General features: G+C 46.2%; 1 protein-coding gene across 1 annotated transcript in view; it reads left to right on the forward strand.

Annotated features, from left to right (window-relative positions):
- The window catches only part of LOC115324104 (nicotinamide N-methyltransferase), a 107237-nt gene that overhangs the window by 72911 nt on the left and 6411 nt on the right, over nt 1–27915 (forward strand). The window contains exons 2-3 of the mRNA XM_040216775.3: nt 19601–19676; nt 19894–20054. Coding sequence (XP_040072709.1) covers nt 19601–19676; nt 19894–20054 — 237 coding nt within the window. The remainder of the gene's footprint in view (nt 1–19600; nt 19677–19893; nt 20055–27915) is intronic.

Here is a 27915-nt window from a genome sequence, read left to right on the forward strand (position 1 = left end):
TAAATATTCCCGACTCGTGCCAATCCATTCACCCTCTCATGGATCCTATCGTAATTGACCGTACTGGAGTACTTAAGGCTATAGATCAACTAAAGGTGTCCTCCAGCTCCGGAGATGACCAAATTAACTCTAAGGTATTAATAAACACTAAACACATTTCTTCCACTTTCCTCTGCAACATATTCTCTCAATCTCTTAAACTCTCTGAAGTACCATCAGACTGGAAAGTTGCTAACGTCATACCCGTTCATAAAACAGGCGATCGCCAACTAATCAGCAACTATCGTCCCATCTCGCTCACCAGCGTTTCATGCAAACTCTTGGAGCACATTCTCTATTCTAACATAATAAATTTCCTAGACTCTCATAACCTCCTTTTTAAGCACCAGCACGGATTTCGCAAGTCCTACTCATGCGAAACTCAGCTAACAGCATTTCTAACTGACGTTTACTCAAATTTCGATTCCAATGTTCAAACTGACGCCATCTTTATTGACTTCTCCAAAGCATTTGACAGGGTCCCTAATCAACGTCTTTTAATGAAACTAAGAAATATTAATCTTCACCCCTCAGTAGTCAATTGGATTTCTGAATTCCTTACTAATCGCACACAGTACACTTCTATTAACAATATAAAATCTACCACAAGCGCAGTAACGTCTGGCGTCCCTCAGGGAAGCGTTCTTGGCCCCCTTCTTTTTTTAATCTACATTAATGATCTCCATCATTGCATCACTTCTGAAGTACGTTTGTTCGCCGATGACTGTGTCATATATAGACCCATTCATTCACGCCACGATCAGCTAACCTTGCAAAACGATCTCCAACTTATAATTCAGTAATGTCATAAATGGCAAATGGCTTTAAACTATAATAAATGTAAATCGCTATCTTTTTCCCGCAGTTCACATGTTCTATCCTCCTCTTACCACTTTTCTGGCATCCCAGTAACTGCTTGTTCATCGTATAAATATCTAGGAATTCATCTGACATCTGACCTGTCATGGACCACTCATATAACAACTGTCATCGCCGATGCTAACCGCACTCTCGGATTTCTTCGCCGTAACCTCAGACAAGCTACATCCCCCGTAAAAAAACTAGCTTATACTACCTTGGTCAGAACTAAACTAGAATTCGCTTCTTCCATATGGTCACCGTGGCAGGCATACCTAACTAACAACCTGGAATCCGTTCAAAGCAGGGCCCTCCGTTTTATTTATTCCGACTATTCCCCATACGCAAGCATATCAGGACTTCGCCAATCAGCTAACCTTGACACTCTTTCTCACCGCCGCAGGGTGTCTCGTCTTTCTCTTCTTCAGCGGATCTTTTATTACAACAGTCATCTCAGACAAAGTTTGTTATCACCTCCTTACCGCATTTTCCCTCGTCTCGACCATTCTTGTAAACGCCGTCCGATTTCATCGTCAACCGTCACTCACCAAATGTCTACTCTACCATTGGCCATTGACGACTGGAACTCACTGCCTGACGTAATTGTTACCTTATCTGATACTAAGAAATTTTCTGCAGCCATTAGCTTATTTTTTCTAACCCATAACTAGATTACAGCGTGTTTTTGTAGATAAATTGTTTTGTTACTTGTTTGTTTTTTAAGTGTTCACTCCCTTGTGTAATGCCCCCTGGGCCTTCAAGGAATAATAAATGATGATGATGATGATGATACCTCAGCGATTATCTAAAAATATTCAACTATCGACTGCGTACTATTCTAGATATAGCTTAGACTTAGAATCATTCTAAAATTTTTTTAGAATGATTTTGGATACTAGATTTTGCATCTTCCGCAGGCCAATCGACCTCCTCCCAGACCACGCCACTGGAGTCGTCCGCGCAGCTTGTGTGCTGCACAACTACCTACAAGACAAGTTGCCCATGCTAAATGCCAATGCTGATTGAAGTCGACCACTTCAGCAACATCGTTGATGGCCAGTGGCGCAAGGAGGTCTCTCAACAGACAAACGCGTTCCTCCACCTACCGAGGCTGAGATCGCGGCACGTCGACCAATCTGCCCGAAAATGCAAAACATTGGCCACCGCAGTGAGAGACCTGTACTGCAGGTACTTTGTAAAGGAAGCTGCAGTGTCATGGCAAAGGGACCGCGCTGGACTGAAATCCTAAGTAGTGTCAGCGGTATGGTGACAAATCACGAAGTTTTCAAGTTTTTGTGTGTGAGGATCGTCTGACCTATTTCCGGTGGAACAGGGAGCTGAGGCCACCATTAAAACAATATTCTGCCGCTGCTAGTTAGCTACTTTTGAACGGGCGCTCTGGTGAGAGACGGCTTCCGTGTGAGGCCCACTAGGACTTTGAACAGAGAAAGTGAAACATCTGTATTGTACCAAGACCGGTGCCACTGGAGGGGGATGAAATTAGGGACTCTCCCTGTTCATGTGCACTCTTAATGTGCCTAACTAGGAGTGGGCGTAATTTATACTCTACCACCCGTGAAGGAGTGACACAGTCCTCTCAGATCCTTGGTTGGATAAGTGGGACGAGTGTTTTCAGAGCACGTTCTGCAAGATCCTGAACTGAGGCGCAGTCCTTAAAGGGAAGCCGGAACACTTCTTTAAAAAAAATGAGATAGAGCTTGATTCTAGCGTAGTCTTATCCCGTGGATATGAATATCGCGTTCGTTTTCCCCGAAGATGTAACTAAACTCGAGAAAACACGAGAAACACCCGACCCGTCGTGGTTTCATAAAAGAGCCTTTCGGCCGCAAAGCTCGTGTCGCTCGAGGGCCGCGCATGCAATCCCTAGCTTTCCAGGTGTATTCCCCCGTACTGGCACAAGTGTTAACATCTTTTTCTGCCCTTCTTAAGAAAAATAGCAAGGGTACGCGTGCATAGCTTTGGTGGACGCTGCTGGAAGGACGATTCCGAAAACTCCTTTTGTGGCGGCACGCTCCTGGAAGGAGGGCCTTCGGCGGTACTTTGAAAATAATTTTCTGCGACCTCCATGCACCAAATTATAAAATAAATAATTTCTATATTCAAGATCCTGGAGGTGAAATGAAGACGATTTATGTGTGTTTCCTCAAATACAAAACCGCTTCAGCTTCCCTTTAACTTGGTGTTTGAGAGTTATTTGAGTGGTCTCCGAAGTATGTGCATTTAGGTGGTTCAGGTAGATCTGCAACGTGCTGGAGGTAGTGTAGTGTTGAGAGGGAGTGTGTTTGTACACGCCGAAGAAGCGTAGCATCTGCCCACTTTGCAGTGTGGGGTGGGCTGTAGGGGGTTATGTGGTTACGAAGAAACTATAACAGAAGGCACGGCGAGTTTTCTTCTCGTCGTGCCTTGCGTTGTAGCTTCCGGGTCACGTAGGGGTCAATTTCGTCTGGCCATTGACAAGGGGTACTCGGATCGTCGGCGGCGTGCGTAGATGAGCGGGCGGCCTTGCAACACCGGCGCACAATTCAAATATTTGCCTTTTGGCGCCGGTGCACCCCATGACTCCAGCAACGTGTTATGTTCCTCTTTATTCATATTTGATGTCTGCCAAAAAGGTGAGCCTGTACTTGATTTTTTTTTCTTTTGTAATTGCATCTTTTTTGTCTTTTGTTAGTTGTTATCTTTCAACATTTAAAGCCAGCAATAAAAAATTTATTCCTGGATCACCCCTGCCTCATGTCATCTCTGTAGTTCATTTCCACCCCGGACCTGTTGCCTGCAAATCAGTCAATTTTTTTGTAGAAAATGGGTTGTGGTCTTTGCCTCTTTTACGGACAAACTGGCGGAAACTTTTTGAGGCAGGTATAGCCCAAAGTAGGTCGACAGAGTACTGGCTGATTCCCCACAGGGTGAGGTGCTATTTTACTGCTTTCGTTGGACCTACGCTGCCCAATCGGGTCTTTACTTAACACAGAATGCGTTTTATCGGCCGACTTTCATGAAATGAACGACACGCTGGACGTGCAAAACACATTCTGTACTTCCTCAGTGTAGGTCAGCATGAACAAGCTAACGTAAATGTTTAGCTTCTTTTTAATTCAAAACAATATTAGCGATTACGAACATGACAAAAACACTGAAAATAAAGGAAACGGCATAAATAAAAAAAAATCAGGTTTTCAGATGCAAAAAAAGCCAAAACAATATTGTTGGTGAAATAATTGCAAACTATGCACGAAACCAAATTGTCGCAGGATTTCTATGACAAATGTCACGCGTGGCACGTGTGACATTTGCGTAGGGAACTCATTGAATAGTAGAAAGACCCTTTCTTGAAATCTGTTTGGGGATCTGACACGAAGGTCTGTCCAGAAACCGAGAAGCGCTGATCGGCACCTTGTGATTAAAGCCATTTTACACGCGTGTCGCTCGCGTAGCACGCGTTTACATATCAATAGTTGTTGGCACTATACGTAAAAATGTGAAGCTCGATTTTTATCAAGCGGCTTTAATAACAAGGTGCTGTTCAGCGTTTCTCGGTTTCTAGACAGACCTTCGCGTCATCTGCAAACAGATTTGAAGAAAGGATCTTTCAACTATGCCACGAGTCCCTTACGCAAAGTGATCGAACAGAAGAGTCAATTGTTATCGCCTGGAATTTTACAAAGGAAGCAACCACAACCCTCGCGTGGTACGCAAACGCCAGTTCGTTTTAATGCCGAGCTGAAGCTTACATCCCCCGGCGAAAAATATTCACATGGAAGAAGCACATCCGCCGCCCCACCCCCGCAGGGAATTTTGAAGACGACGACGTAGGAGTCGCATTTTTCGTATTTTTGATTCCCACGTTGCTATGACCACCGCGACGTCTTTCACGAGCCGCGTTTGATTGGCTGTCCGTCCCCTTCGCAAGAGCGGCCGTTCGCAAGGAAAGTTTGGCAAAATACGGAGTTGCGAATTAGTCGAATTCGCACCGCAACTGCGTTGGGCCGCAAGAACGGCGTCGCAATTGCGAAATCGCATGCAAATTCGCACCATGTGAATCAGGCATAAGAGCTGCGCTCTAAAAGCACCGCAAAGGCAAAGGCTGGGGCGCGCGAGCGTTTTGAGTCGCGGCTTGAGTCCCGCTGAGCTCGTGCAATGGTTTTAGCGGTGCTTTCTTTCCTCCAGTCTTAGCTGAAACACTGTTTCTAGCACGTCGCCCTTGGCTGCGTATGATTAGTTGCAAAGAACAAGAGTCATGGTGCGTGTAAAGCGCAAGGTGAAAGCTTGGAGCGGTTGCATTATTAAAAAAAAAAAAAAAAAAAAACACCGCGAAAGTTGGTCATCTGACATTAATCTTGTTTGAATAAATTAAATATCAAAATTAATCAAAAGAAAGACGCCCCGAGGAGGCTTTCGCCAATGTGTAGTGCTTTTGATAGCGTACTTCACTGGTGAGTGGTCCATTAGAACCTGGTCCTGAGCGTCTCATTTAAGCCACACGACTGTTTTTTTTTTTTTTTTTTGCCTTATCGTAAGGCCCAGTCATTGCGTTTTGGACATAACACTCTCCGTGAGTTGCCTGCAATTAGAGTAACTTTGAAACTGAAAATCTCGAATCCCTGCACGATGGCGGACAGAAGAGAACCGGCACTCTTGGGAAGCTGGAACCTTAAAAGTATATTCTTGTTTATCTAGCAGTTAAGAGAAAAAAAAATTTACTACGTCGTCGGGAAGCATATGTGCTAAAATATTTACACCTTTCGTGGTGTCGGAACATGGCGGGCAGAGTGGAACAGCTTATTTCTAGGCACTCTGTGCTTTCGGAAACTTGCTGTGACTAGCTGTGACCATGTAACGGACGAGCCTCTGTGTTTTTTTTTGCGCAGGATTCAGTGTGATTTATTGCAAGAACGAGGAAGGAGCGCGAGAAAATATTTGAGGCTAGAACCCTCTGCGTCAGGGAAAGAATAAGCGCCACTTTTCCTGAACTTCTTAACCTCGAATTTTAGACACCTTTCAAAAGATGGCACAAGTGTGCGTCGCGTGCTAAAACATAAGTCTTTTTTGATATTCATGACAATTAGTACGCTTGAAAAAAATACAATCATAGAATGTAACTTTAATTAGAACAAAAAAAAAACTATTATTAAGAAATCCTTGTTTAAATAGCTGTCCTTTTAGTTTCAACCGGTGTCTTGCGTACAAAGTCGAGCTTCAAAATAATCTCATGAATTAGAATAATTTTAAACAAATCTGAATATGAATGAATATAACCAAAACAGCCTTACATAAATGCAGCCGGGTTTCTTTAGCATACAGTTAAAAAAAAAAATAGAGCAGATGCTAGAATGCTATTTGAGAACAACCAAGAACACCTGAAGAGGATTCTTTAGGATTTTTCATATTCAAGTGGTGTTTACAAAAAAAAAATGACGGTGTTGCATTTCTAATAATTTTTATACTGAGTTTCTATGTGTACCAGGAGCATGCACTTAAATGTCCTTTCTGCTTCATGAGAAACTGAGTTCCGACACTTCAAATACGTATAAAAATGGCATCCTTTAAAGAAATACATAAAAATATGAGTGTGCTAATTAAGAAAGAAAAGTAAGTACAGAACCACATGAATCCTTCACATATTCATTAAAAAAATAAGAACACGACTTGGATGCATTATAAGTCTAGAAAATTGGAATGTGCAGAGGCATGTCTTCGAAAATGTAACAACTTGTACTCTTTTTATTGTTTGTCAGGTATTGAAAAATGATTGTCTCATTCTGTACTAAGGCACTGACGAGGCATTAGCAATTTATTTGCAAAAATAACGAGATACTTGGCACACGCAAAGACACGGAATTTGCACCTCAAAGAGACAAAAATACTCTGCCAACCATAATACCTCTGGCAGCGTTACTACAGCTGCCACCGGTATTATTGTTCGGGCCGTTAGACTGCCGCCACCCGCTCGTAGGACGTTAAGATGGGAAAATAATCGTCGCGGGTTTTGAGTAAAGTATTAGAACCTAATAATTCGCATGGCCTCTATAGGAATCTGCGTGAACACTGCATTTTTAAAATGATTCACCAAATCAACATCAGAAGTTGATTAATGAATTTCAGTTCAATAATCTGCTGTGGCCTTTCTGAAGGCGCTTGATTAAGAGATAAACTATTATCTCTCCAAATTTAAAAAAAACAAATATAATATATAGTATAAATATGTTTAAATATTTTAATAGATTTTTAATATTTTTTGTTGCTCTTAAACAGCTGTGGGCCTATGGAAGTTGCGCCAAATGTCAGCCTCTACGTGTCTATGCGACAAATTCCACAGTAATCGGCCAAGTCGAATTAAACGCACCCGAGGGTGCGGGATTGGTTTGTCTGTTGTGTTGCTATTATTTGAATATGTCAGCTCATTGCATTGTATTTCCCCGCTTGTTTTTGTATTTAGAGTTTGAATGGCAAGGTGAATACCAGCGACGCAATTCGCTGGTATTTATCGCTGCAAATCTTTTCTTGACTCTAAAAAAAAAAAGTTTTTTTACAAAGCTTTTTCGAACCAAAAACCCGACTTTTCTGTTCATTTTTTTTACAAAATCTTTGTTTTACATTTTCAAGAACAGAAACAGTTTTTCTACTAGGCTGATCAACAGAAAGGCAGTCATTTTACAGAAAGGAAAAGCTTCGGAAATATTATTTTTCCACATAAGTTACAGAAACAGAGAAACCGATGAAAACAGATCACTTGTGGCGAGAGAGCTGCCATGCTTGTTGTGTTTTTATACTTTTTTTTTGTGTGTAGCTGCATGAATCATATGTATCGCTTGAGCTGGCTATTGCAGTGACCTGAAAGAACAGATGCATCCGGAGTACATGTAAAGCTTGCCTGAACGTGCAAGTCTCGACTGTTGAATCCGCAGCAAAACGCAAATCCAAGAGGAGACCAGCGACGACCTCATATGATGCATTGTAAGTGAATTCCGGCTCTTCTGTTATATAAGCTTAACTATTCCTGTCGTTCTTGTCACGCGACTCGTTCTATTCACTTTATTTTGATAATATTTGTGTAAGGAATCGCGTATCTAACATACACAGGGAATAACAATGCTTATACGGAGGCTATATTGGTTGAGTCATTTACGGATTAGTCAACTTGATACATTAGTAAGCTTGACAACCTGATACAGGCAGCCCTCGTTGCTAGCGACAATTAGCTCTATGGCGTTCATTAAAAATCGTGTGCGACGTGCCCAGAAAACGAAACCGAAAGAAGATGATTCGGGAGGGAGGAACTTTTTTCCCCTTTGCCTGGAGAAGGAGAAAATATTTCGTCCCTCTCTTCTTCCCGCGTCCGTTTGGGGGAGGGTCAGTAGAAGGGAGGAAAATGGGTCGTTGCTAACTTTTCCTCCTTTTTTCTTAGAGTGTACAGCACGCGCGGAATACACACGAGAGCAACCTTGGCGACCTTGCAATCACACGAGCTTGCCCAACCACAAACGTTACTAGAACACTCAGTTAGGAAACTTGCCGTGGAAACCTGTGTCGCTGGCGTCCACCGAGACCACGGTGGAAGAAATACATTTAGGCGATGATTCTGGCCGCTCTTCCCGCGTTGAGCGAGCGAGACCAGATCGTGTTCGGAGCTAGCCTCAAATCAGGAGTGGTTAGTTCCGCGCTGCCGCGGAGGGCACTGAGCTATGAGCACCGTGGGTATGAGGTCCCTCCTCGGCGGCTACGGTGTCGGCGGCGTAGCGTGCTCGCCTTTTTCGCGGTGTGGTATTGTGGTGGTGGTGTGCGGCCAGTGGCTGGCCTCGTATTTTTCATTGATGCTATGTCGATCACAGGTGCCACCATCGCGCACGAAAATGAGCCTTAACCACCATACGCTTAACGCGCTTCAAGACATCTTGCCCTGGGCCTGCACAGTATAAGGCTCTGTATAGAGGTACAGGAAACACAGTATCGCACACAGCCTTATACAATCTTTTCCGAGGAGCTTCACTCAAATACTCAACTGAAAAACGAGATAACAGAAATTTACATGAGGCAACGACTTCCTTTAAATATCCATGAATACCACCCGACATCGAAGACGTGGAAACAATAAACTCAGGCAACCTGCTTGCAACTCTCACTTGACAAACGGTGCGCAAAAAGGGGTCACTTATGTCCCGAAAATACATGAACCGATTAACAAACTGACGTAAAAACAAATGCGTCAAACTAAGCCCCCATTGCGTACGCGCCGGAAAAAATTCGTCCTACTCGATCGCTCCCACGTGGAACCCCAAATAAACACTGCAAATACCCGGTGCAATTTCTGCACATTTAACCGCGAACAGTGCAAAACTTGTAGAACGTACCACAGTTTGCTGACAAAAAACAAATTACAAACTGTGGCCCGTACAAAAATAGACAGATCATACCTCCGACTTTTTTCTACTCTTTCGCGAAGCTCCACCACCTGCCGTCGCCAATAGGGTTCGCTCCCCAATACAAAGGAGAAACAATTGCTCAGTTGCTCCACTACTACATCAGAATACGAATGCGACAATACTTGAAGCATATCACCAGAAGTATGAAAAAACAAGCTCAAGAAAAGGAGAAATCAGCAAAGTAATGCTTGTGTTAGTTTAAGAGCGTGGGCGAAAAACACAGGATGTAGAAAATGGCGTTCTTTAGTATTATGCAGTGTATTCAGCTTTTGTGTACATTTTAAAGCAAAACTATTTGTCAGCTTCTTTTCTTTACCTACAGGGGTGACACCATATGTGAGTGTATAGATGAAAAGTGATTTATGGCCTATAAGCGCAAGTACTGTTTAACATTCAGTCACTGTGTCATCGTTTCAGTCAGTATGTCATCATGCTGTGTCATCATTTCAGTCACTATCTCGTCATAAATAAAAATATTTTCTGCTCACATGGTTTGTATGTACCACAGTACCAGTTGACGTCGTATGTATAAACCATTTGCGATGCTAATAACTTTCTGCGCATCTAAAGAATTATTTAGCCACTGTGTGCCACTATTAGTATTTATGTTTTTCAATAAGAAGGCAGGAGCAGGGTGGGAAAAATCCCTTGACCTTCTATAAAGCTACGCAATGTGAGTATATACTTTACGGAACTCTTGCCAAACATGCTGTCGGACAAAACATCCGAGCACGACCCAGCTGTTTAAAGGAATTATTTAAAATTACTCTAAATTATTGAAAACCCAGTAGATTGTATCGGGAAGTTTTATATTTATACGAATACTTTTGTCACGTTGAGTCATCATCGGAATGTTCTCGTTCAAAAAGTAGCAACCACACGGGGGAAAAGGTAACCAGTGCCAATGCGCCAACATAAATCCACCATTTCGCCAGACAGTACACAGGGACCGAGTAAAGAATGCGTAATTTCTTTCACATGCCCTCTACGCCAGTGTTTTACGGAACGGCGTTCCAGGGAACGGCGTTCCTGGAACGCGTTCCTTTTAGGAGGAACGAAGGAACGCCGCCGTTCCATTTGACATCTGTGGAACTGGAACGGGAACGCATTACATTTTTACTGGAACGAAAAAAGAAACCGCGTTCCTTTTTTTCGTACAGTGGAGTAATTTGTATTTATTTCTGAGAGGAAAATTTAGAAGTATAAAACAATATCTTTACGAAGAGCAGTATCTCGCTAACCTTTCGGTTACTTATCTCAGGGTTTATTTTGTGTGGTCCTTACTTGGTAAGAACCGGGTGCAGGAAAGCTAGTGGACACTGATTCTTTTTTTAGTGCCGGAGGACAGAGAAAAGGGGACGATTAAAACTCAGCTACTTTCTTTGCTTTCACGAATCCTCATACACCCAGAGATCTAAGGCCGACTACAGCCACCACTGAGCTTACACAAAGAGACCTACAGTTAAACAAGAGAACAGGAGACGAGACATCGAACGCACCCTTGAATCCCGAACATTGGTCACTTAAAAATAACCAGAAATTAACCTTTATTCCTTTTCCACTTGTCCCCCACCTTCAAACTGAACAACGAATCTAACCTTCACGAAGAACGACTAATAGTTTTCAAGACTGACCTTCCAAAATCCCTACCCTATTCTTCACTTGCTCGTCTTGCGGACAGCAACATCGAGAACCAATTGTCGTGAAGTTCGTACAAAGCACTTTGTTAGATTGCAACGTGAAAGGTTGCTGTAAAACGCTCGTGCAATTTGGGGTAACAGTATATTTGGCTCGTCTGAATCACCCACCACAAACATGAAAATGGTTAAAAGCTGAGACTTTTAAAAGGTGAATATATCAACAAACGTAACCCAGCTTCCACTTATTTTCTCCTCTTGGTGCCTGTTGTGTCCCGGGCTACGGGGACACTGTGAAGTGAGCAGCCAGTCTGGTTCGTGCGTTCTGATATACTGTTCTTTTATTAGATTGAGCCAATAGAAGAAAAGAAAGATGAAGAAGAGAAGTATGATGATAGCATCGAACTATTTACAACACTGTGAAGAAGATGAAGTGGAAATCGAAACTAGGTGAACACAACATTCTCCCCCCTCCCCTTGAATTTGGAAATTAAGAATGAAACATTGAATATAGTTAATAGAGAGAGCCAAGAAGAGAACAACATTTCAAGGAAATTACAAATTAAACCGGATCACTATACAGTACCAAAGGCATGTGAACAACAACAATTACACATATATACAACTGGCAATTTTTTTCGATGTACAATGCCAAATTCGTTACGTTGAAACCAACAACAATTTCGAAGGCATCGCTCAAGGTAACACGACCCATTTTCAGACTTATTTACAGCACATTCATTCCAATTCTACACGTTTAGTTATTCCTGACCAGGACTATAGACGTTAACACATACTACTACATGTACTCATTTTTAACCACTCACACATACAGGTTTCATGAGATAAACAGTTCCGTTATATATAAGTTCTACTGAATCGTTCTGGTGGTCGCCGGCTGCGCTGGGACCGTCGCAGTCTTGGTACTTGGGGCGCTGGTGCTGTTGAATTTGGTTCCGCTGATCCTGGTCTCAACCGAGGGGTCGGAGCGACAGCTGTTGGTTGCGAGTCATGATGATTGCACATCGCACTTTCTTTGTCGTTGGTTTTGTTTTGGAGGAGGCTTTTAGGCACAGTCACCTCCGGCTCTGGAACGGTTGCTAGCTTGGAGGCATTCCATACCTTGCCGTCCTCCTGTCGATAGGTCCACCTTCCGACCTGCTGTGTTATGCGCGTGGGAGAACTGAAAGCTGGGCTTCCCTTAGGCACTTTTCCAGGCTTTTTCACTCTGACGAGGTCTCCCACTCTGAAGCGCGGTGTTCTAGCCGCCCGTCTTCCATCGGTATATCTCCTGCAGCGGTCTTGTCTCTGCTCTACACGCTCACGCAGTCGCCGCATCTCCTCAAACGGGTTCTTGAGGAACTCTGTGTAGGAGAGACCCAAAATGTGCAGCCTGTGTCTTGGCTTGCGACCGTGGAGCAGAAGAGCAGGAGACAACCCGGTGGTGGCGTGCGGCGTACAGCGGTAGACGAAAACGTAGTCCAGGACTGCAGCGTGCAGTGCGCGGTTCTCGAGTGCTGCGCACTGTATGTAGGACTTGAGGGTTCTGTTGAATCTTTCCACCTGCCAGTTGGCTTGTGGATGGTAGTTAGAGACAAGCTTGTGTTTGATCCCCCGTTGAGCCAGGAATGTTTTGAATTCCTCAGAAACGAACTGGGGCCCATTGTCGCAGACGAGACTGTCGGGATAGCCCTCGCGCGTAAACACCAGATGTAGAAAATTAGTCACCGTTTTTGTGGTGACGTTTGAGCAGAACTTAACTTCCGGCCATTTAGAGAAGCAATCCACCAACGTGATTACTTAGCGGTATGCCGGCGGCGCTCTCTCAAAAGGTCCTACTATATCGATGCCCACCTTTGACCACGGGCGATCCGGCAGAGGCGCCGGTTGCAGAGGCGTGGTTGCCGTCTTCGCAGACTTGTCGGCTGTCTTGCAGATGTCACAGGCGTGAACTGCCTGCTTCACCTCCGCGTTCATGCGGGGCCACGAGTAAAGTTCGCGAAGGCGAGTTGTCGTCCTGACAATGCCAGCATGACCTTCGTGTGCCCTAGCGATCAGCGTCGCTCGCATGCTTGTTGGGATGACAGACCGCTCACCCCTTAACAGAGGGCCGTCATCCACCGAGAGTGTGTCTTTCTGATCATGGAGAATGACCTCATCTGCGGACAACGCCCTCCAGGGTGGCCACTCAGAGATGATGTAGGTCATTACTGCAGGAACGAGCGGGTCCGCTGCAGTTTCCTCTTGTAACTGCGCTTTTGTTATGCATTCACTGTTTAGGGAGACAAATAACACAATCCCTTCGTCGAATTGTGTTCCGCCTTCGTCATCTGGCACCGGAAGCCTTGAAAGCGCGTCTGCAACCTGATTTTCACTGCCCCGCTGGTACTCGACTTGGAAGTTGTACTTCAGGAGACGGGTCGACCACCGCGTAATTTTGAGTGGGCGAAGGCCATTTCCTCGTGTGTTTAACAGTGCAACGAGTGCCTGATGGTCTGTCCGCAACTTGAAACGACGACCCCACAGGTACGTGTGCCATCTTTCACACGTCCACAAGCATGCAAGGGCTTCTCTTTCCCCCGCCGAGTACTTGCGCTCTGCCGGGGTCAGCGTACGTGATGCGAAGGCGACCGTCTGGACTTCCGTGCCGTGGAGTTGCTGAAGCACGGCTCCAAGCCCGTACGCCGAAGCATCGGTAGTCACAATGATGGGTAGGTCTGGATTGAACATCCTGAGTGTTTTTGAAGACGAAAGCAACTTCTTCACTCGAGTGAAGCTCTTGTCCGCGGCTTGGTCCCAAATAAAGGGCGTGCCCTTCCGGAGGTACTTGCGCAAAGGTTCTACCCCAGACGCAAGGTGGGGAACGAATCGTGCATAATACTCGACCATGCCCAGGAAGGACCTTAGCTGCGTCAGGTCTGTTGGGATCGGAGCAGCTTGAAGAGCATCCACTTTTTGTTGCAAAGGAGCAATTCCGGCGCCGCTGACTTTAGGTCCCAGAAAAGAGGGTTCTGGGGCGCCGAGGACACACTTGTTGTTAAGCTTGAGCCCTGAGTCAGAAATGCGTTGAAGGACCTCCTGCAGACGTTCCAGATGTTCTTGTTGAGTCTTGCCAAAGACGACAACGTCGTCAAGGTAAAACAGTACGCCTTGACAGCCCTCCAGGATTTTGGACATCATCTGCTGGAACGTTGCCGGAGCAGACGCTAGTCCAAAACACACCCTTTTGTAGCGGAACAGCCCTTCGTGTGTGATGAATGCTGTTATGTCACGGCTGTCTGGATGCAATGGCACTTGATGGTAAGCAGCCGCGAGGTCTAATTTTGAGAAGTGACGGGCACCGTGTAGAGCGTTCAACAGCTCTTCGATGTGAGGAAGCGGGTAACTATCAATTACAACCGCTTTGTTTGCGCTACGAAGATCAACGCACACCCGAATGGTGCCGTCTTTCTTCTGCACTACCACAATGGGCGAGACCCATTCTGAGGCATTAATGCGCTCAATCACGCCTTCTTGTTCTAGGCGTTTGATTTCTTTCGAGACGGCTTGCCGAGCCGCTTGAGGGATTCGCCTCATGCGATGTTGAACCGGTGGAACCGACGCTCGAATCTTTACCTTGCATTGGATTCCTTTCACTCGACCCAAGCCAGGGGTGAAGAGGTCATTAAAACGTGCGAGACACGCTGGAAGTTTTGGACTGCATTGACGGTGCGGATGCGGTAGGCAGAATTACTGCCGCTTGTTTTTGTGGCATGGCACGCGCCGCCCACTCTTCTTGCAGCGCTGCAGACATGTCGTCGGACTGGCAGGTTGCATGAGTTGTAGATGTGGAAGGTGTTGGTTGTCGACCTTCCGTGTTGTCAGTAGTATTCTCAGATACCAAAGGAGGGTCTGGCAGTCGCGACGCTTCATCAGGCTCGTCAGCGTCGGTATAGAAGCATGTTCTGGCTGCTCCACTCATTTGAACGTCCAGTGCTACCACAGCGTCCATTCCAAGTAGCGACCTACCGCTGTCCGCTATATAAAACAGCACTTGTGCCTGTCTCGTTTTGAACGTAACAGTGGCCGTGAAAGCTCCCAACACGTTGATGGGCTCGCGGAAAAAATTCAGCAACGTGACAGGGGGTGGCACAACTTTGGCGTCGCTTGCGAACTGCTGTATAAATGTGGACTTGTCCATTATCGAAACAGACGATCCTGTATCAAGCAAGAACGGTAGTGACGTCTTAAAGACTTTTACCGTAATGAAGATTCGTGATTTGCACAATCCCGTGATATAATTCACGAGCGTTGAGTCTTCGTCATCGTCGTCGTCGTCATCCGACAGAATCTGTTCGATTTTTTTGTGCCGCGGCCGTTGTGAATAGCCCTGGGGCGTGCTTCTGCAGACATCGCCGAAGTGACCACGACGACCACACTTGTAACAGTAAAGGTTCCGGGCTGGGCTAGGGTGCCTCAGTGTCCTTCTGTTTAGGGTGATGCCACCCTTTGTAGTACCACATGCCGACAGCACGCGCTCACGGGAAAAATATGAAGAAATCGTTGAAAACAAAATGTCGCCATAGCACAGTCAGCGCCACAAGCGCGTGCAGGGACACGCTCTTTCACGCGCTTCTGAACCAAAAATAAAAATAAACGTGTGTGACAAAATGGCGAGATGCCACCACCCTAAGCAAAGCGCACATGAAGGCACCCTAGGCTGGGCACGTGTCGTAACTCTGGCAGCGTTCCAGCCCGTGTCCGCAGTTCGGACACGTTCGTCCATAAATTCTCTGATCGTTACGTCTTGGGGGTTGGTCTTGCCACGAGCTAGGCGAAGATGTGAATTGGACCGACCTACGACCTGGCTGTCCAGACCGTCGTGGTCCACCTCCAGACGATTGTTTTCGGCCGGTACCGCCACAGGTGGCACAGGGCGAAATAGCTGGCGCGCGTGCGTCGCGCGTGATTCGAGAAGTCGATCTTCGGCTCTCAGCACGTTCACTCCTTGCGGGAGAGCGAGAACTGTACCGACGGGAAGACTCTCGAGGTGATGAGTTTCTTGAAGACGGTGGTGGTGTATGATTCCGTCTCAAGCTCCTTTCTGTCGACGATCCTGCTTCGAAGCCTGCACTTCCGGTGGAAACGTTGCAAGTCGATAGAGAGTTCGGTGAAGGCGTCGATGCCGTTGTCCATTCCCGAACTTCACGTCGTGCACGTTCAATGTTGAGAAGCGTCTGAAGGACCACGTCGAATGGAAGAGCGGCATCTAGAACCATTCGCTCTTGCATTTCAGAGGACGCGACGCCGATCATGAACTGTTTCCTGACCTCTGCTTGCGTTTGGTCTCCAAAACTTGCCGGAATCGCTAAGGCTCGCAGCGCCGACAGAAAGTCCTTGAGGGACTCACCCTCTTGTTGCCTACGAAGGTGAAATTGCAGCTGTTGCAGAGCCACGTTGACGGGTTGAGTGAACTCTGCTTCCAGGAGTTCCACCGTCTCTTTGTAGATGTCTCTCGCCGGTGGACGGCGAGTTTGTTCGCCGCTTGCTGCTGCCGACGTTGCTGGCGCCGTTGCAACAGCACTCTCGGGCGTTGGTAATGAGTCGAATATCTGTTGGCCTGCTTCACCGAGACAGTTTAGCAGCATGGCCTGCCGACGTTCGGCGTCGTAATCTCGAGCGCCAGTAGCCAGAAGATATCGCTCAAAAATGCGTATCCAACGTTTCCATGGAATGGGCGGACTACCCGGTTTCGCCAAGAACTCTGGTGGAAGTCTGCCGCCGGACGTCGCCATCATGGGATGATGACCTTCTGCTTGCGAGGGAGGCCGTTCTATAGCACAGCCATCTTGAATGTGGCTGGGGACGACCGAAGGACGCGGCTGGACGAACAGAATAATTCGCCGAGAACCAGCCGACGAAACCAAGGGCGCAGCCGATGTCTTGCCGGTGAAGACAATCGGGTCCAGGAACTCCTCGTCGCCAGAAATGTATGTTGTGTCCCGGGCTACGGGGCCACTGTGAAGTGAGCAGCCAGTCTGGTTCGAGCGTTCTGATAGACTGTTCTTTTATTAGATTGAGCCAATAGAAGAAAAGAAAGATGAAGAAGAGAAGTATGATGATAGCATCGAACTATTTACAACACTGTGAAGAAGATGAAGTGGAAATCGAAACTAGGTGAACACAACAGTGCCCTTCCATCACGACATTCAAATTTGTATGTTCCCATTTCATGGGATAGATAAAAAAAGAAAACTTTGCTTAATCTAACTAAATATGGCAATCAGGAAAATACAAATGTAATGTATATGTAACGATACGTTCTATTTTATAACTGTTACTGGAGCGAGTTCTTTTTCACACATGGAGCTTGTAACGAGAACGTGTTCCAACAATCAGAAGGAACGAGGAACGAAACTTCGTTCATTTTTTTTAGGAACGTGTACAACACTGCTTTATAAAAGCCTTCATAAGCCCCTTTCCAGAGTGCCACAAAAAAAAGAAATACAGGGTTTTTTTGTTTTGTTTTTTTTTTACCGCAAAAATAAACTAGGCATCGCCGAACGCTCATTCTCCGCACAAAGGTAGCGCTGAGGTCACAACCAGATGCCGAAACTTCAACCCGATTGGACACCTTATTCAAAAGTTATAAGTAATTTTTTGATATTTTCGATGGGAAAAATGGAGCCCATTTTTGGCCCCTTTTGGGTTTCTGGTGCCATAGAGCCCCATGTATTCGAAAACCTTCGTCGGCCGCCATTTTCCCATTTAAAATTTCAAAAATTTACAACTTCTGAATAAGGTATCGGATCGGGCTGAAACTTTGGCATCTAGCGCTACCTTTGGGCGGACAATGAGCGTATGGCGATGCCCAGATCATTTTTGCGGTAAAAAAAACAAAACAAAAAAAACGTACATTTTTTGGTGGGACGCCCTGTAAACTTGGGCGCCATCTATCCTCGGGCGAGTGATGCGCGCTCGGTGCGCCTAACATAATGTGGTCGCCGCGTCGGGCAGAGAATCATCAGCTAAATGTATTTCTTCCACCGTGACCGAGACCGAGCTTTATACGACAACAGCGTCACTCCTTATCCTTGGTCTTTACTGTGGTCACCTTGAGCTTTTAGAAAAGCATGTTTTTGCGTAAAAATCAATCGAAAAAACTCTTTTCGTAGTAACTTATATTTGAGTTTAGTACAAAATAATGCGTTCGTGATTTTTTTTCTAAAATCTTTAGTTTGCAAGTTTTTGCGGCAAAATTAATATTGTCTTTATACAACCATGCCTCAACGGTGATTTCAGGTTGCGCGTCCCGACCTAGGCGCATCCTAACTTCGGTAGTAATTCGCGGCGCATCCTCTTGGGAGAAGGGGGTGAACCCTCTGAAACCTCATCCACCATATCTGTTTCGGCGCCAAAAGCAAAAATAGAAGACCCGTGCAGTTCCTCTAGTGGCCGTTGCGATCGCCATTAGCTCGCTTCTCGAGTACGAATCGGTGCCACTTTTTCAGAGCAGACTCTATGGCAGTTTCCCAACTGTGTGGTTTTAGTAACGTTGCCAACCACAAATACCGTGAACTAGAGGAGGGGTTGTGAGATCAGGCACCGACGCACGTCATGCATTGCTGTGAAGTGGCGAGCGTAGAAAGGTCGCGAATGCACGCAGCGGCTCTGCAGTAGCATGGGTTGGAGGATCCGAGCGTTCCGAAGGCCTTCGCGAGCAGGTTTGGCTCAGCGGTTTGGCAGCGCGAACTCGGCTCCTCTTCAGATCTTCCTTCCGTGTTTTTTGTCGCTTATGTCGATTGAAGTGCAATGGCGAACCGATTGCAACGACAAGAACGACGACGACGACGACGGCGACGACAACGCCAGTAGCGTTGCAAATGCTATACCTGATGCAAGCACTACTACAGCCTATGCTTTAGTGGCGCCCTTTTGTGTCGTCGACACGATGTGCGACATGCGTGAGCGCTTGCTGAGCTCGTTACCCTTCCTCTAGTTCACTTTACCATGGAGAAAACTAGAAGCAGCCTGTGGGTCTGTGAGAGCCTTCGGTCGAAGCACCTGATTACACTCGACGAGCTCATCTTCTCTGGGGGCCTTTTGTTTTGCCGGGAGAGCAATCAAGCGGGCACATCTCATGTGCACGCGACAGGTCATACTGACGGCACTCACATCTCATTTCGGAAAGTAGCATTCTGCCGTCATTAGTTGTCATCCTATGTTTCGGTTTGATTCGGAGCCGCTCAAGTGGACAACTACGAATACAGACAGGTGATAAAGTTCTGCCGCCGATGTAAAAAGGTAACAAAAGTAAAAAAAAGTGAAGTTGAGTTCTGACTGGCAGCCTAGCAATGCAGGTACAAAGACATGTAAAGTGACTTTCGCTACAAGTACGGGCGACTGAAGTCCCTTAATACTTCTTTTAGAAGTAACCACAACCAATACAGATGATAAAGCACATTCCGCTGGAACAAAATGGCGTCATTCAGTTCCGACCTGCGCTGTTCACGTTATTCGCTTCCTAAAAAATGCACCGTCACGCAGTCGGCGCTTAAAAAAATGCCGTTACTTGTAGAAAGCTCTTATCTAGGAACTTTACGGGCGATGTCTTCACTCGATATGATGTGTTTCTTATCCTTGCAGTGTTACCTCGAGGTAAACTTTTCACACTCATCTTGGCGTCATGGCGCGGAAGGAAAGAGGGCTTTAGTAAGATAAGGTGCGTATTTGAATTCTTCCGGCGTGCTTTTCAATGGGCGGAACGTGAACAAGAAGAGTGCGAAATGAAGGCTAAACGCAGATGGCTGATTGCCTCCCGTGTTTAATATTTTGACGAGCCATACACGAAAAATATGCTTTTAACTGGCCAATTTCGACAAAGATACTTTTGCACAGCAGCAGGGGATTAAACTACCCATATGCCTGTTCGCTTTCAGAAGTTCCAGTTCGAACACTTTGGGAAGCGTGGAAACACAAACCCTGAGAGCTGCGTACAAAGAACAATTTCTGCCACGCACTTATGTGGACATATATGGTAACTTTACTCAGGAAGCATATATTTCCGGAATAAAAAACATTGTTGGCATTTTTCAATCAGGTAAGTTACGTTTAGCGTTCCGAATATAGAGTTGTTTGTGTTCCAGAGTTGTATACATACCGAGATTACTGACCGATGAACACGTAAATTTGGTGGCTATTATTGGTGTGTGAATGTACGAGCGTGTTGTCTTCACTAGGGTGCCTTCATGTGCGCTTTGCTTGGGGTGATGACATCTGGCCATTTTGTTTCGAATGCTTACTTTTAGTTTTTGTTCTGAAGCGCGTGAAAGAGCGTGTCACTTCACGTGTTCGTGGCGCTGACTGTGCTACGGCGACATTTTGTTTCCTGCGATTTCTTTGTATTTCGCCTGTGAGCGCGTGCTGTCGGCATCGGGTACTACAAACGATTGCATCACCCAAAACAGAAAAACATTGAGGCACCCTAGATTTCACGATTTAGAGCGCGTTTATTGCCAATACCGCCTATAGTGAGTTGGAGCTCAAGATGGTAGGGAGAGGGAGAGAACGGCTGGAGAGGAAGAAGCAGACGGTAAACTGGAGAGGAGAGGGGAAACCTCCTTCCCCTCTCCAGCGTTCCGTCTGATTCCTCCTCTGCAGCATTCCTTTCCCTCATCCTACCTTCTTGAGTTGCAATGGACTACAGAAGAGGAGACCTGCAGAAGACGTCGTCGTTAGTGAACCCAGACACACCCCAAGCCGCCAACGTGCTAAAGCTTGTCGAGAAACCCCGCAAAGCTGCAGACGCGTCCGTCTTGGCGTCTCCACGTGCTAGCGTCACGGTCGTCGTGAGATGCTGCGAGACGTGCTAGCGGCGATGTTGTGCATTCGCGCCGCCATTCGGGATAGGACTCTTAAGATGATACATCAACACAATTTGAAATATACCGGTCGCGTTCACAAATAGGCTGGATATGATCCACAATATCCATAAATCACAATGCAGATTTATATTTTGAGCCGAGTGGCTGTGTTTTTCGTTATAAATGGCCCACTCTAGCAAGCGTTTGGAGAGCAGCGAGCGGATCGCATGTCACACCCGGCGCAATTGTGGCGTAGACTGTCTTGGGACGAGCAAAGCTGCGGCGAGGCTGATGAACAAAGAATGTCCTAGCCGTTCCAGCCACCACAGCGGCCGAAGCACGCCAGCGACCGGGCCCACCACAGTCCACAACTAACCCCAAAGCGGCTTTAATACGAATTTTAAGTGACGGGTTCATCTTCTATAATCTTGTAGAGGAACAATAGCGACAAAGAGAGTCTCGGGGAGAGGGGAGGTCCTCCTTCTCCTCGTTGTTGTGGTGGCCTGAGGCGAGACAGTTATTGTCACTACCTTTCAAGGTTCCTAGTCGGGCATTACAAACGATGCATTAGCGACATCCACCAGGTGCTTATTGCTGGTCGTTTAATTTGGTTTAAAATTCCTTTTCTTGTATTTTTTTCACAAGAGATTGGTGTGCATGATCTGATAGTGCTACACTGAACACAAATAGATCAAGAAATAAGTAACCGCCCAAATTTCGTTGAAATATTTCTTTAAAAGGCTACTACGATGAAAGCTGGGTGCCTATTTCTTGGTCTATTTGTGTTCAAAGTAGCAGTATCACACCGATCTCTTGTTGAAAAAGACACGAAAAGGACTTTTAAAACGAATTAAACGATTAGCAAAGAGCACCGGGTGGATGTCACTTACGCCTGGTTTGTAATTCCCGTCTAGGAACCTTGACACGCAGCGACGAGAACTGTCTCGCCTCCGGCCACCACGACAGAAGAGGGGACGGAGGAGCTTCCCTTTTCCCGAGACTCTCGTTTGTGTGTCTCAGACGTCGCTATTGTCTCTGTCCAAGATTATAGAAGGTTAACCCGTCACTCAAAATTCGTACAAAAGCAGCTTTGGGACTAGATGCGGTTTCCGATCGCTGGCGTGCTTCGGCCGCTTCTGTGGCTGGAACAGCTAGGACATCCTCTCGACATCACCATCGCCGCAGCTTTGCTCGTCCCAAGACAATCTACGTCACGATTGCGGCGGATGTCACGTGGTCTCCACTGGCTGGTCTCCAAGCGGTTGCCAAAGTGGGCCGTTTATAACGACAAATACAGCCATCAGGTTCAAAATACAAACCTGCGATTATCTTTTACGGATATTGTGGATCATATTCAGCCTATTTCTGAATACGACGGGTATATTTTAAATTTTGTTGAAGTAATCCTTTACAGGCGGCGGGGGGCACGGCTTCGCGAATTTGACGACGGCCAGCGCGCTTTTTGAAGAACGTTCTGCCTAGGCTCCTCGGACAGCGCGGGGCTATGCGCAATGAATGTTCGCTGGAGGGGAGGCTGCTTATACTTAGAAATGGGAAGAAGTCTAGCCTGAGTGTTGTTCTCTCTGTGCGTTGGTCTGCAAAGCAGGAGGGAGCCAACTATTCTTGTTGTATTCATGTTTCACGGCGTTAGGCCCACTCGGATATCTCTATAAGACGTGCAAACAACCTCTCTTGAACCGCAAAAACCGGCGTCTGCCGCGCGTTCTCCCCACAGCATGATGGCGTCGCGCCGTCAATCATTTGTATGACGCGCGGCCTTTTTGCTGTGGCCATGCCACTTGAGGAATGCAACCGCCATCCTGGCAAGCCCTTATATAAGATCATATTAGGTCTTCCCTTATATATATTGTACGATTCATATGTGTTTATTGGAAGACAAGACATATCTCATACAAATGGCTTTTTCAGTAGGGCTAAGAGGTTACGTGACACTGACACGGCATTGGAATGACTCGTAGCGTCCGCTGCTGTCCATTGTAAACTGTAACGGAGTATATTCGCGTCTGAACGGTCTTGACCGATGCCAGAAGGCCGGCTTGCTATGAATGCGCGAAATCAGCAGCTCGTTTTGCGCGTGCGGGAATACTTTATGGCGTCCGTAGCCTTCACGACGACGACTCTCGTGACGCACCGTTTACTTACCAGCGCTGCCAACCTGCACAATCATTTCTTGTTATGAAAAAAAAAATCAATAGATTTTTCTACATTTTTGGAAAATGTGTTTATTTGCATCGATATTGAAATTGTCGTTATGAAGAAAGGCTAGTCAATAACGCTCTCAAAGGTATTTCGAAATACAAATACCTTATGGTAAAACCGGTTAAAATACTGGTATTGAAATACATTTATAAAAATGCAGCACGATACCTATTAGAAATACATTTCAAAAATAGAATGGTATTTAAAAACTCAAATACAAGAATACATTTTAGTGGGGCTAAAATACAGACACTGACATCCGTTGTTATATATATATATAAAAGAAAAAAAAACATTTTGGATGTTTTGGTGCAGCCCTAAGGCGTTAGAAAAAAGAAAAAATGCTTTAGAATTGACGATTTTGTTTTTAAACCAGCAAGCGAGTTTTCACTGCATGTTGCATGCTAAATAAAGCTCGAATCGAATTTGCCGCACAATTAACATATTATATTTTGAGAAGTAGTACGGGAAGCAAGCGATTGTTTCACCGTGGCTCGACCGTTGTTTTATTTTGGTTTCTCTTAATTTTCTGAGACAATATGCTAGGGATCTCTAAATCAGATTTGTGTCCTCCTAGATAATCTTGAGAAGTCACTAAGATTATGTTCAATCCGGACGCCTCTTTCAGCCGTGACCCTTTAACGTAACCGTGGAATGAAGTTCAAAGAACCCGTATCCTTTTATTTGTCAGTTGGACGCGCCAACAGAGCCGTCAAATTTTGGAATCCGATGAAATGGTCGACCACTTAAAGTGTGGGGAAACATTTTTCGTCTTTTGCACAATAAAGAAGAGAGTTATGTGCAGTCAGAGAGACAAAACGTCCACGACCAAACTTGGTCTGGACTCTGGACCCTCTATGCGGAGGACAACAATTAGCTTTGAAATTTTCACAAGACACGTACATCCTAATAGTACAGCGATAGCAAGAACACACCCGAAAATATGCAGAAATGCAAAGTACAGTTGAAAAATGTATCGTGATAGAGAAATATAAATGCATAATATATTTCTTAATCACTCTCGGATTACATATGTATCGCAATACTGCCCAACCCTGTTATGGAGTAACTTAGAGAGACGCCTGTAGTTGATTGTCCATTTAAAGGTTAAAGTTGCATTGTTGGGACATTTTTACATCATTAAACTCGGCAGCTAAAAAAAACTTAAAATCGAGGATTTCGAGCATATGGATCGCTAAACTCGTCAAACACAAAGATTGTTTCTGTTATGACACAGACGACACAGGGGAAGGAGCCGAAAGATTGCCCGCGAAGTTTTCTTTTTCTCTCAAACCCACAGATACGTTCACCTTTTTGACGTTCTTTACTGAAGGGGCGAAAAATCCCTACCGCTCCCTAGGCGCAGAAACAAAAGCAGCACGAGAGCACGCGCGGAGTCCACCGTGGTTCAACTTCATACGTGTGAAGTCACGACAGATTATCAGCTGCGACCAACACGTTTGATGGTCTGAAAAAAAGCACGGTGGGGGCTTGGTGTAATTGCATACTAAAATAAACAGTGTCAAAGTTGACCGTTTGATATCGTTCTCATTGCCGCCGATAAAGCGGAATTCACTAAAAAACGCCCTGGCGTCGCTTTCATTTCTTTCGGGATCAAAATGTGGTCCCCCGATGTGGCTATGTCAGAACCAGCCAAGTAGCGTTGTCCGTTTTCGGATGGATTTCGCCTCCGGGCAGTGGTCCCCCCGTCACCAGGTTAAATCATTTTACTGTTTTTTTTTCTGAGAAGTGACTCTTGGTCATGTAGGCCACGAAAAGTGTCGGTGTGGTCGGCTTGCCAACGCTGGCCAAACTGGAAATAATTCTGCTTTCTTCAGCGGAAGTAGGAGTAATGTAAATTTGTCTATATTGACGGTCACGTTTTCAGAACGTAATGACTCCAAACTTCCATCGTACACTATCAAATTTGTCACCGTCGATTCGAACACGCACCATCGACTTTGTCGTTCACAGCTAATAATCCGTGCCCTGACGCCAAGGGTGTGAATTATAAAAGGACGCCACCGAACGCGTCTGCACACGAGCCCTAGCAAGATCCTCTAAATTGAAAGTTTGTCATGGCCACTCGTGAGTTTATGGAACGCGAACCGTTTTATTACACTACTTCCATTAAATCCGTCACCAATCGCGTTGCATTCCGGGAACCTGTGGAAGGAGCGCGTATAGAACCATCTTGTAGGCTCTCTTTGTGCAACCGAGACCACGAAAGAGACCGGGGAACTCGCGCTCTACTTGTTGGCGCTGCTGGTTCTCGTGCTCCACAGTGTTGACCCGGTTGACGAGGCCAAAGTGCTCGCATGCTTTCAGGCCCATGATGGCTTGCCTGCCCTTCTTTACTATAAAGAAATCGATGAAACCTTGTTTTCTGCCGACAGATACCGACAGGCGGACTTTTCCCAGATGTTGTATGATGCCACCTCCGTAGCTATGCAGAGTTGCAGTCGTGTGTTGAGGCCGCTGCTTTTGTTTGATCTTCATAAACAATGTTCGAGGGAGCAGATTGGCCTGTGCACCGGTGTCCACTTTAAGCTCTACCTGCTTCCCTTCTATCGTAGTATTCACGGTCCAGTCACGGTTGCCGACCGAATGCACGCTGCTGGTTGACAAAATCTCAAGCACATCAAAATCGCTGCTTGCCTCACTGGTTTCTTCAACGTCATGTACGCCAGACTGCTTAGTCTTGCAACATACTGCAAAATGATTTTTCTTCCTGCATTTTGAGCATGTCTTTCTGTAGGCTGGACATTGCCTTGGCGCGTGAGCTTGGTTGCAGAAGCGACATCTCGACTTGTCTTTCTGCTGCTGCTTGACTGTCTTAACGATTTCCACCTTGGCCGCTGCTTCACTTGACCCTTTAACTGCCGCGTCATTCCATGTTTTGTTGTGGACATTGGCTGTTTCTTCGGCCTTGCAGCATTCAACTGCTATTTCTAAAGTCAAATCCTTTTTCCGCAGGAGTTTCTCTCGAATCTTCTTGCTTGACGTTCCATACACGATCTGGTCTCGTAGCATGGAGTCCTTTAGGTCGCCAAATCCACAGGTCGCTGCTTTCAGCTGAATATCGCGGTAGAAATGTTCGAAAGCTTCTCCTTCCTCTTGTCGCCTCGTTCGGAACACATAGCGTTCGAACGTCTCATTGCATCTCGGAAGGCAGTAGGCTTCGAACCTCCGTACCAGGACATCGTAATCTTGGGCTTCTTCAGCTGACAAACCAAACGTGTTAAATACCTCAATGGCTTCTTGCCCAGCGACGTGCAGAAAGATAGCGGCTTTTTGTTGCTGGTTGCGACCTTCCTTGGGCTCTGTAGCCAGAAGGAAGAGTTCCATCCGCTGCTTGAATTTTTTCCAATTCTCTGCAGCGTGCTCTCCCAGCCGCAGCGGTTCTGGTGGCGGAAGATCAGTCATGGTGCGTGGAGACTGAAGATCACTTCTGACACCATGTATCGTTCTATTACGAGCGCCTACGGATGATGGACTGTACGCCAGGATGAGATAGGAACGACTGACTCGTCGTCGTCTTTTATTCCCGCACCGCGAGGCTATGCTCGTGGTACAGAATTTGCTTCCCACATAATCCCACAATGCATGACGTGTCATTACGTCGCGATGAGTTGTTTCGAGTTTTGGAATAAGTGTATTCCAGAATTTCTAGAACCACTATTTCCAAAACTGCACGCTGTGCTGATTCTCGTCTTCGCTCAGTTGGAGCGCATGTAAGTATACTCTGTTTCACCTTGTTTTGTACCGCAGGAAAGGCTACAAGCACGAGCTCCTTGCTCTAGGGCACATCTCGGCGGCACAAGCTCTCGTGCACCAAGGGCAGCGGCCAACGCTATGAGCTCGCGCTTCCAGCCTTCGCTGCGGTACAACATAAGGTGAAACGGAGTATAGAAGCTTCAGAAATCCCTCCCCCCTTCTTCCCCAGTGGCGTCGAAAGAGGGGACGAGGGGCATAAAAGGTGCAAGGGAGGCGATCGCCCTAGCCCCAATCCATAGTCTCCTTTATAGTGCCAAAACATTTCAGAAAGGAATAATAGAATGTTCAGGGGAAGGGATATCCCCCTTCTCCCCTTCTATCCCACACCCCTCTCTCTCTCTCTCCCGATCATTTTCTACGGCACTTAAGACTCCTATGTTTTTGTTTATTTTTTTGTGTGTGTGTGTGTTGGTCGTACACGTTTTTATCTCCTCTAACCCGGTTTTTTCTCGAACTACTCATATCTTAAATACCACTAACGTCAGTAAACACTCCAATTCCGGGTAACCGCGGTAACGGTGTCAGTGGCAGAAGATGGGCTCTAAAGCAGAGCACCACCTCGCACGGCTCCACAGTATGTCAAAGTTCAATCTTCGACTCGATACCGAAGTGAAGATTTGGGCCCCAAATAATTCCTTTTCAAAGTTGTGAAATGTCATCTTGTCGTTGCCAAAAACATCCACAAACGTCGATCTTGCGACGAGAAAGTTCAGAGTATTCACAGCCCGCCTAGGGACAATCTAGTCAGCATTGACTCTAATGCGGCGAAGGGATGAAAGGACAAGCGGGCGCGACGTCATCAGTGCAGCCGTTCAATCGACTGGCCCCATGGTGTTGCTCGCGCGCGATCCTACGAAAAATTGTGTTGTTTCATAGCCTCCTCTATACTGATGAAGCCTGGCAGATCACCACGAGACGCGGGCACCGAAAGTGAAAAAGGAGAGCGGAAGAGAAGAGGCTCAAGAGGCATGTAACGGGCGCACCGCTGCGGCGAGACGCTGAAACACACTTGTCCCTCGTGATAGAATGTCCGCTCGTGCTTCTCGCGTTCCTCGGGCTACCGCTTCTTTTCTCGTCGGGTTTGAAAACCATGTTTCGCCG

The sequence above is a fragment of the Ixodes scapularis genome, unplaced genomic scaffold (assembly GCF_016920785.2).
Source record: "Ixodes scapularis isolate PalLabHiFi unplaced genomic scaffold, ASM1692078v2 PGA_scaffold3__209_contigs__length_174095766, whole genome shotgun sequence".
In the NCBI taxonomy this organism is placed as follows: domain Eukaryota; kingdom Metazoa; phylum Arthropoda; class Arachnida; order Ixodida; family Ixodidae; genus Ixodes; species Ixodes scapularis.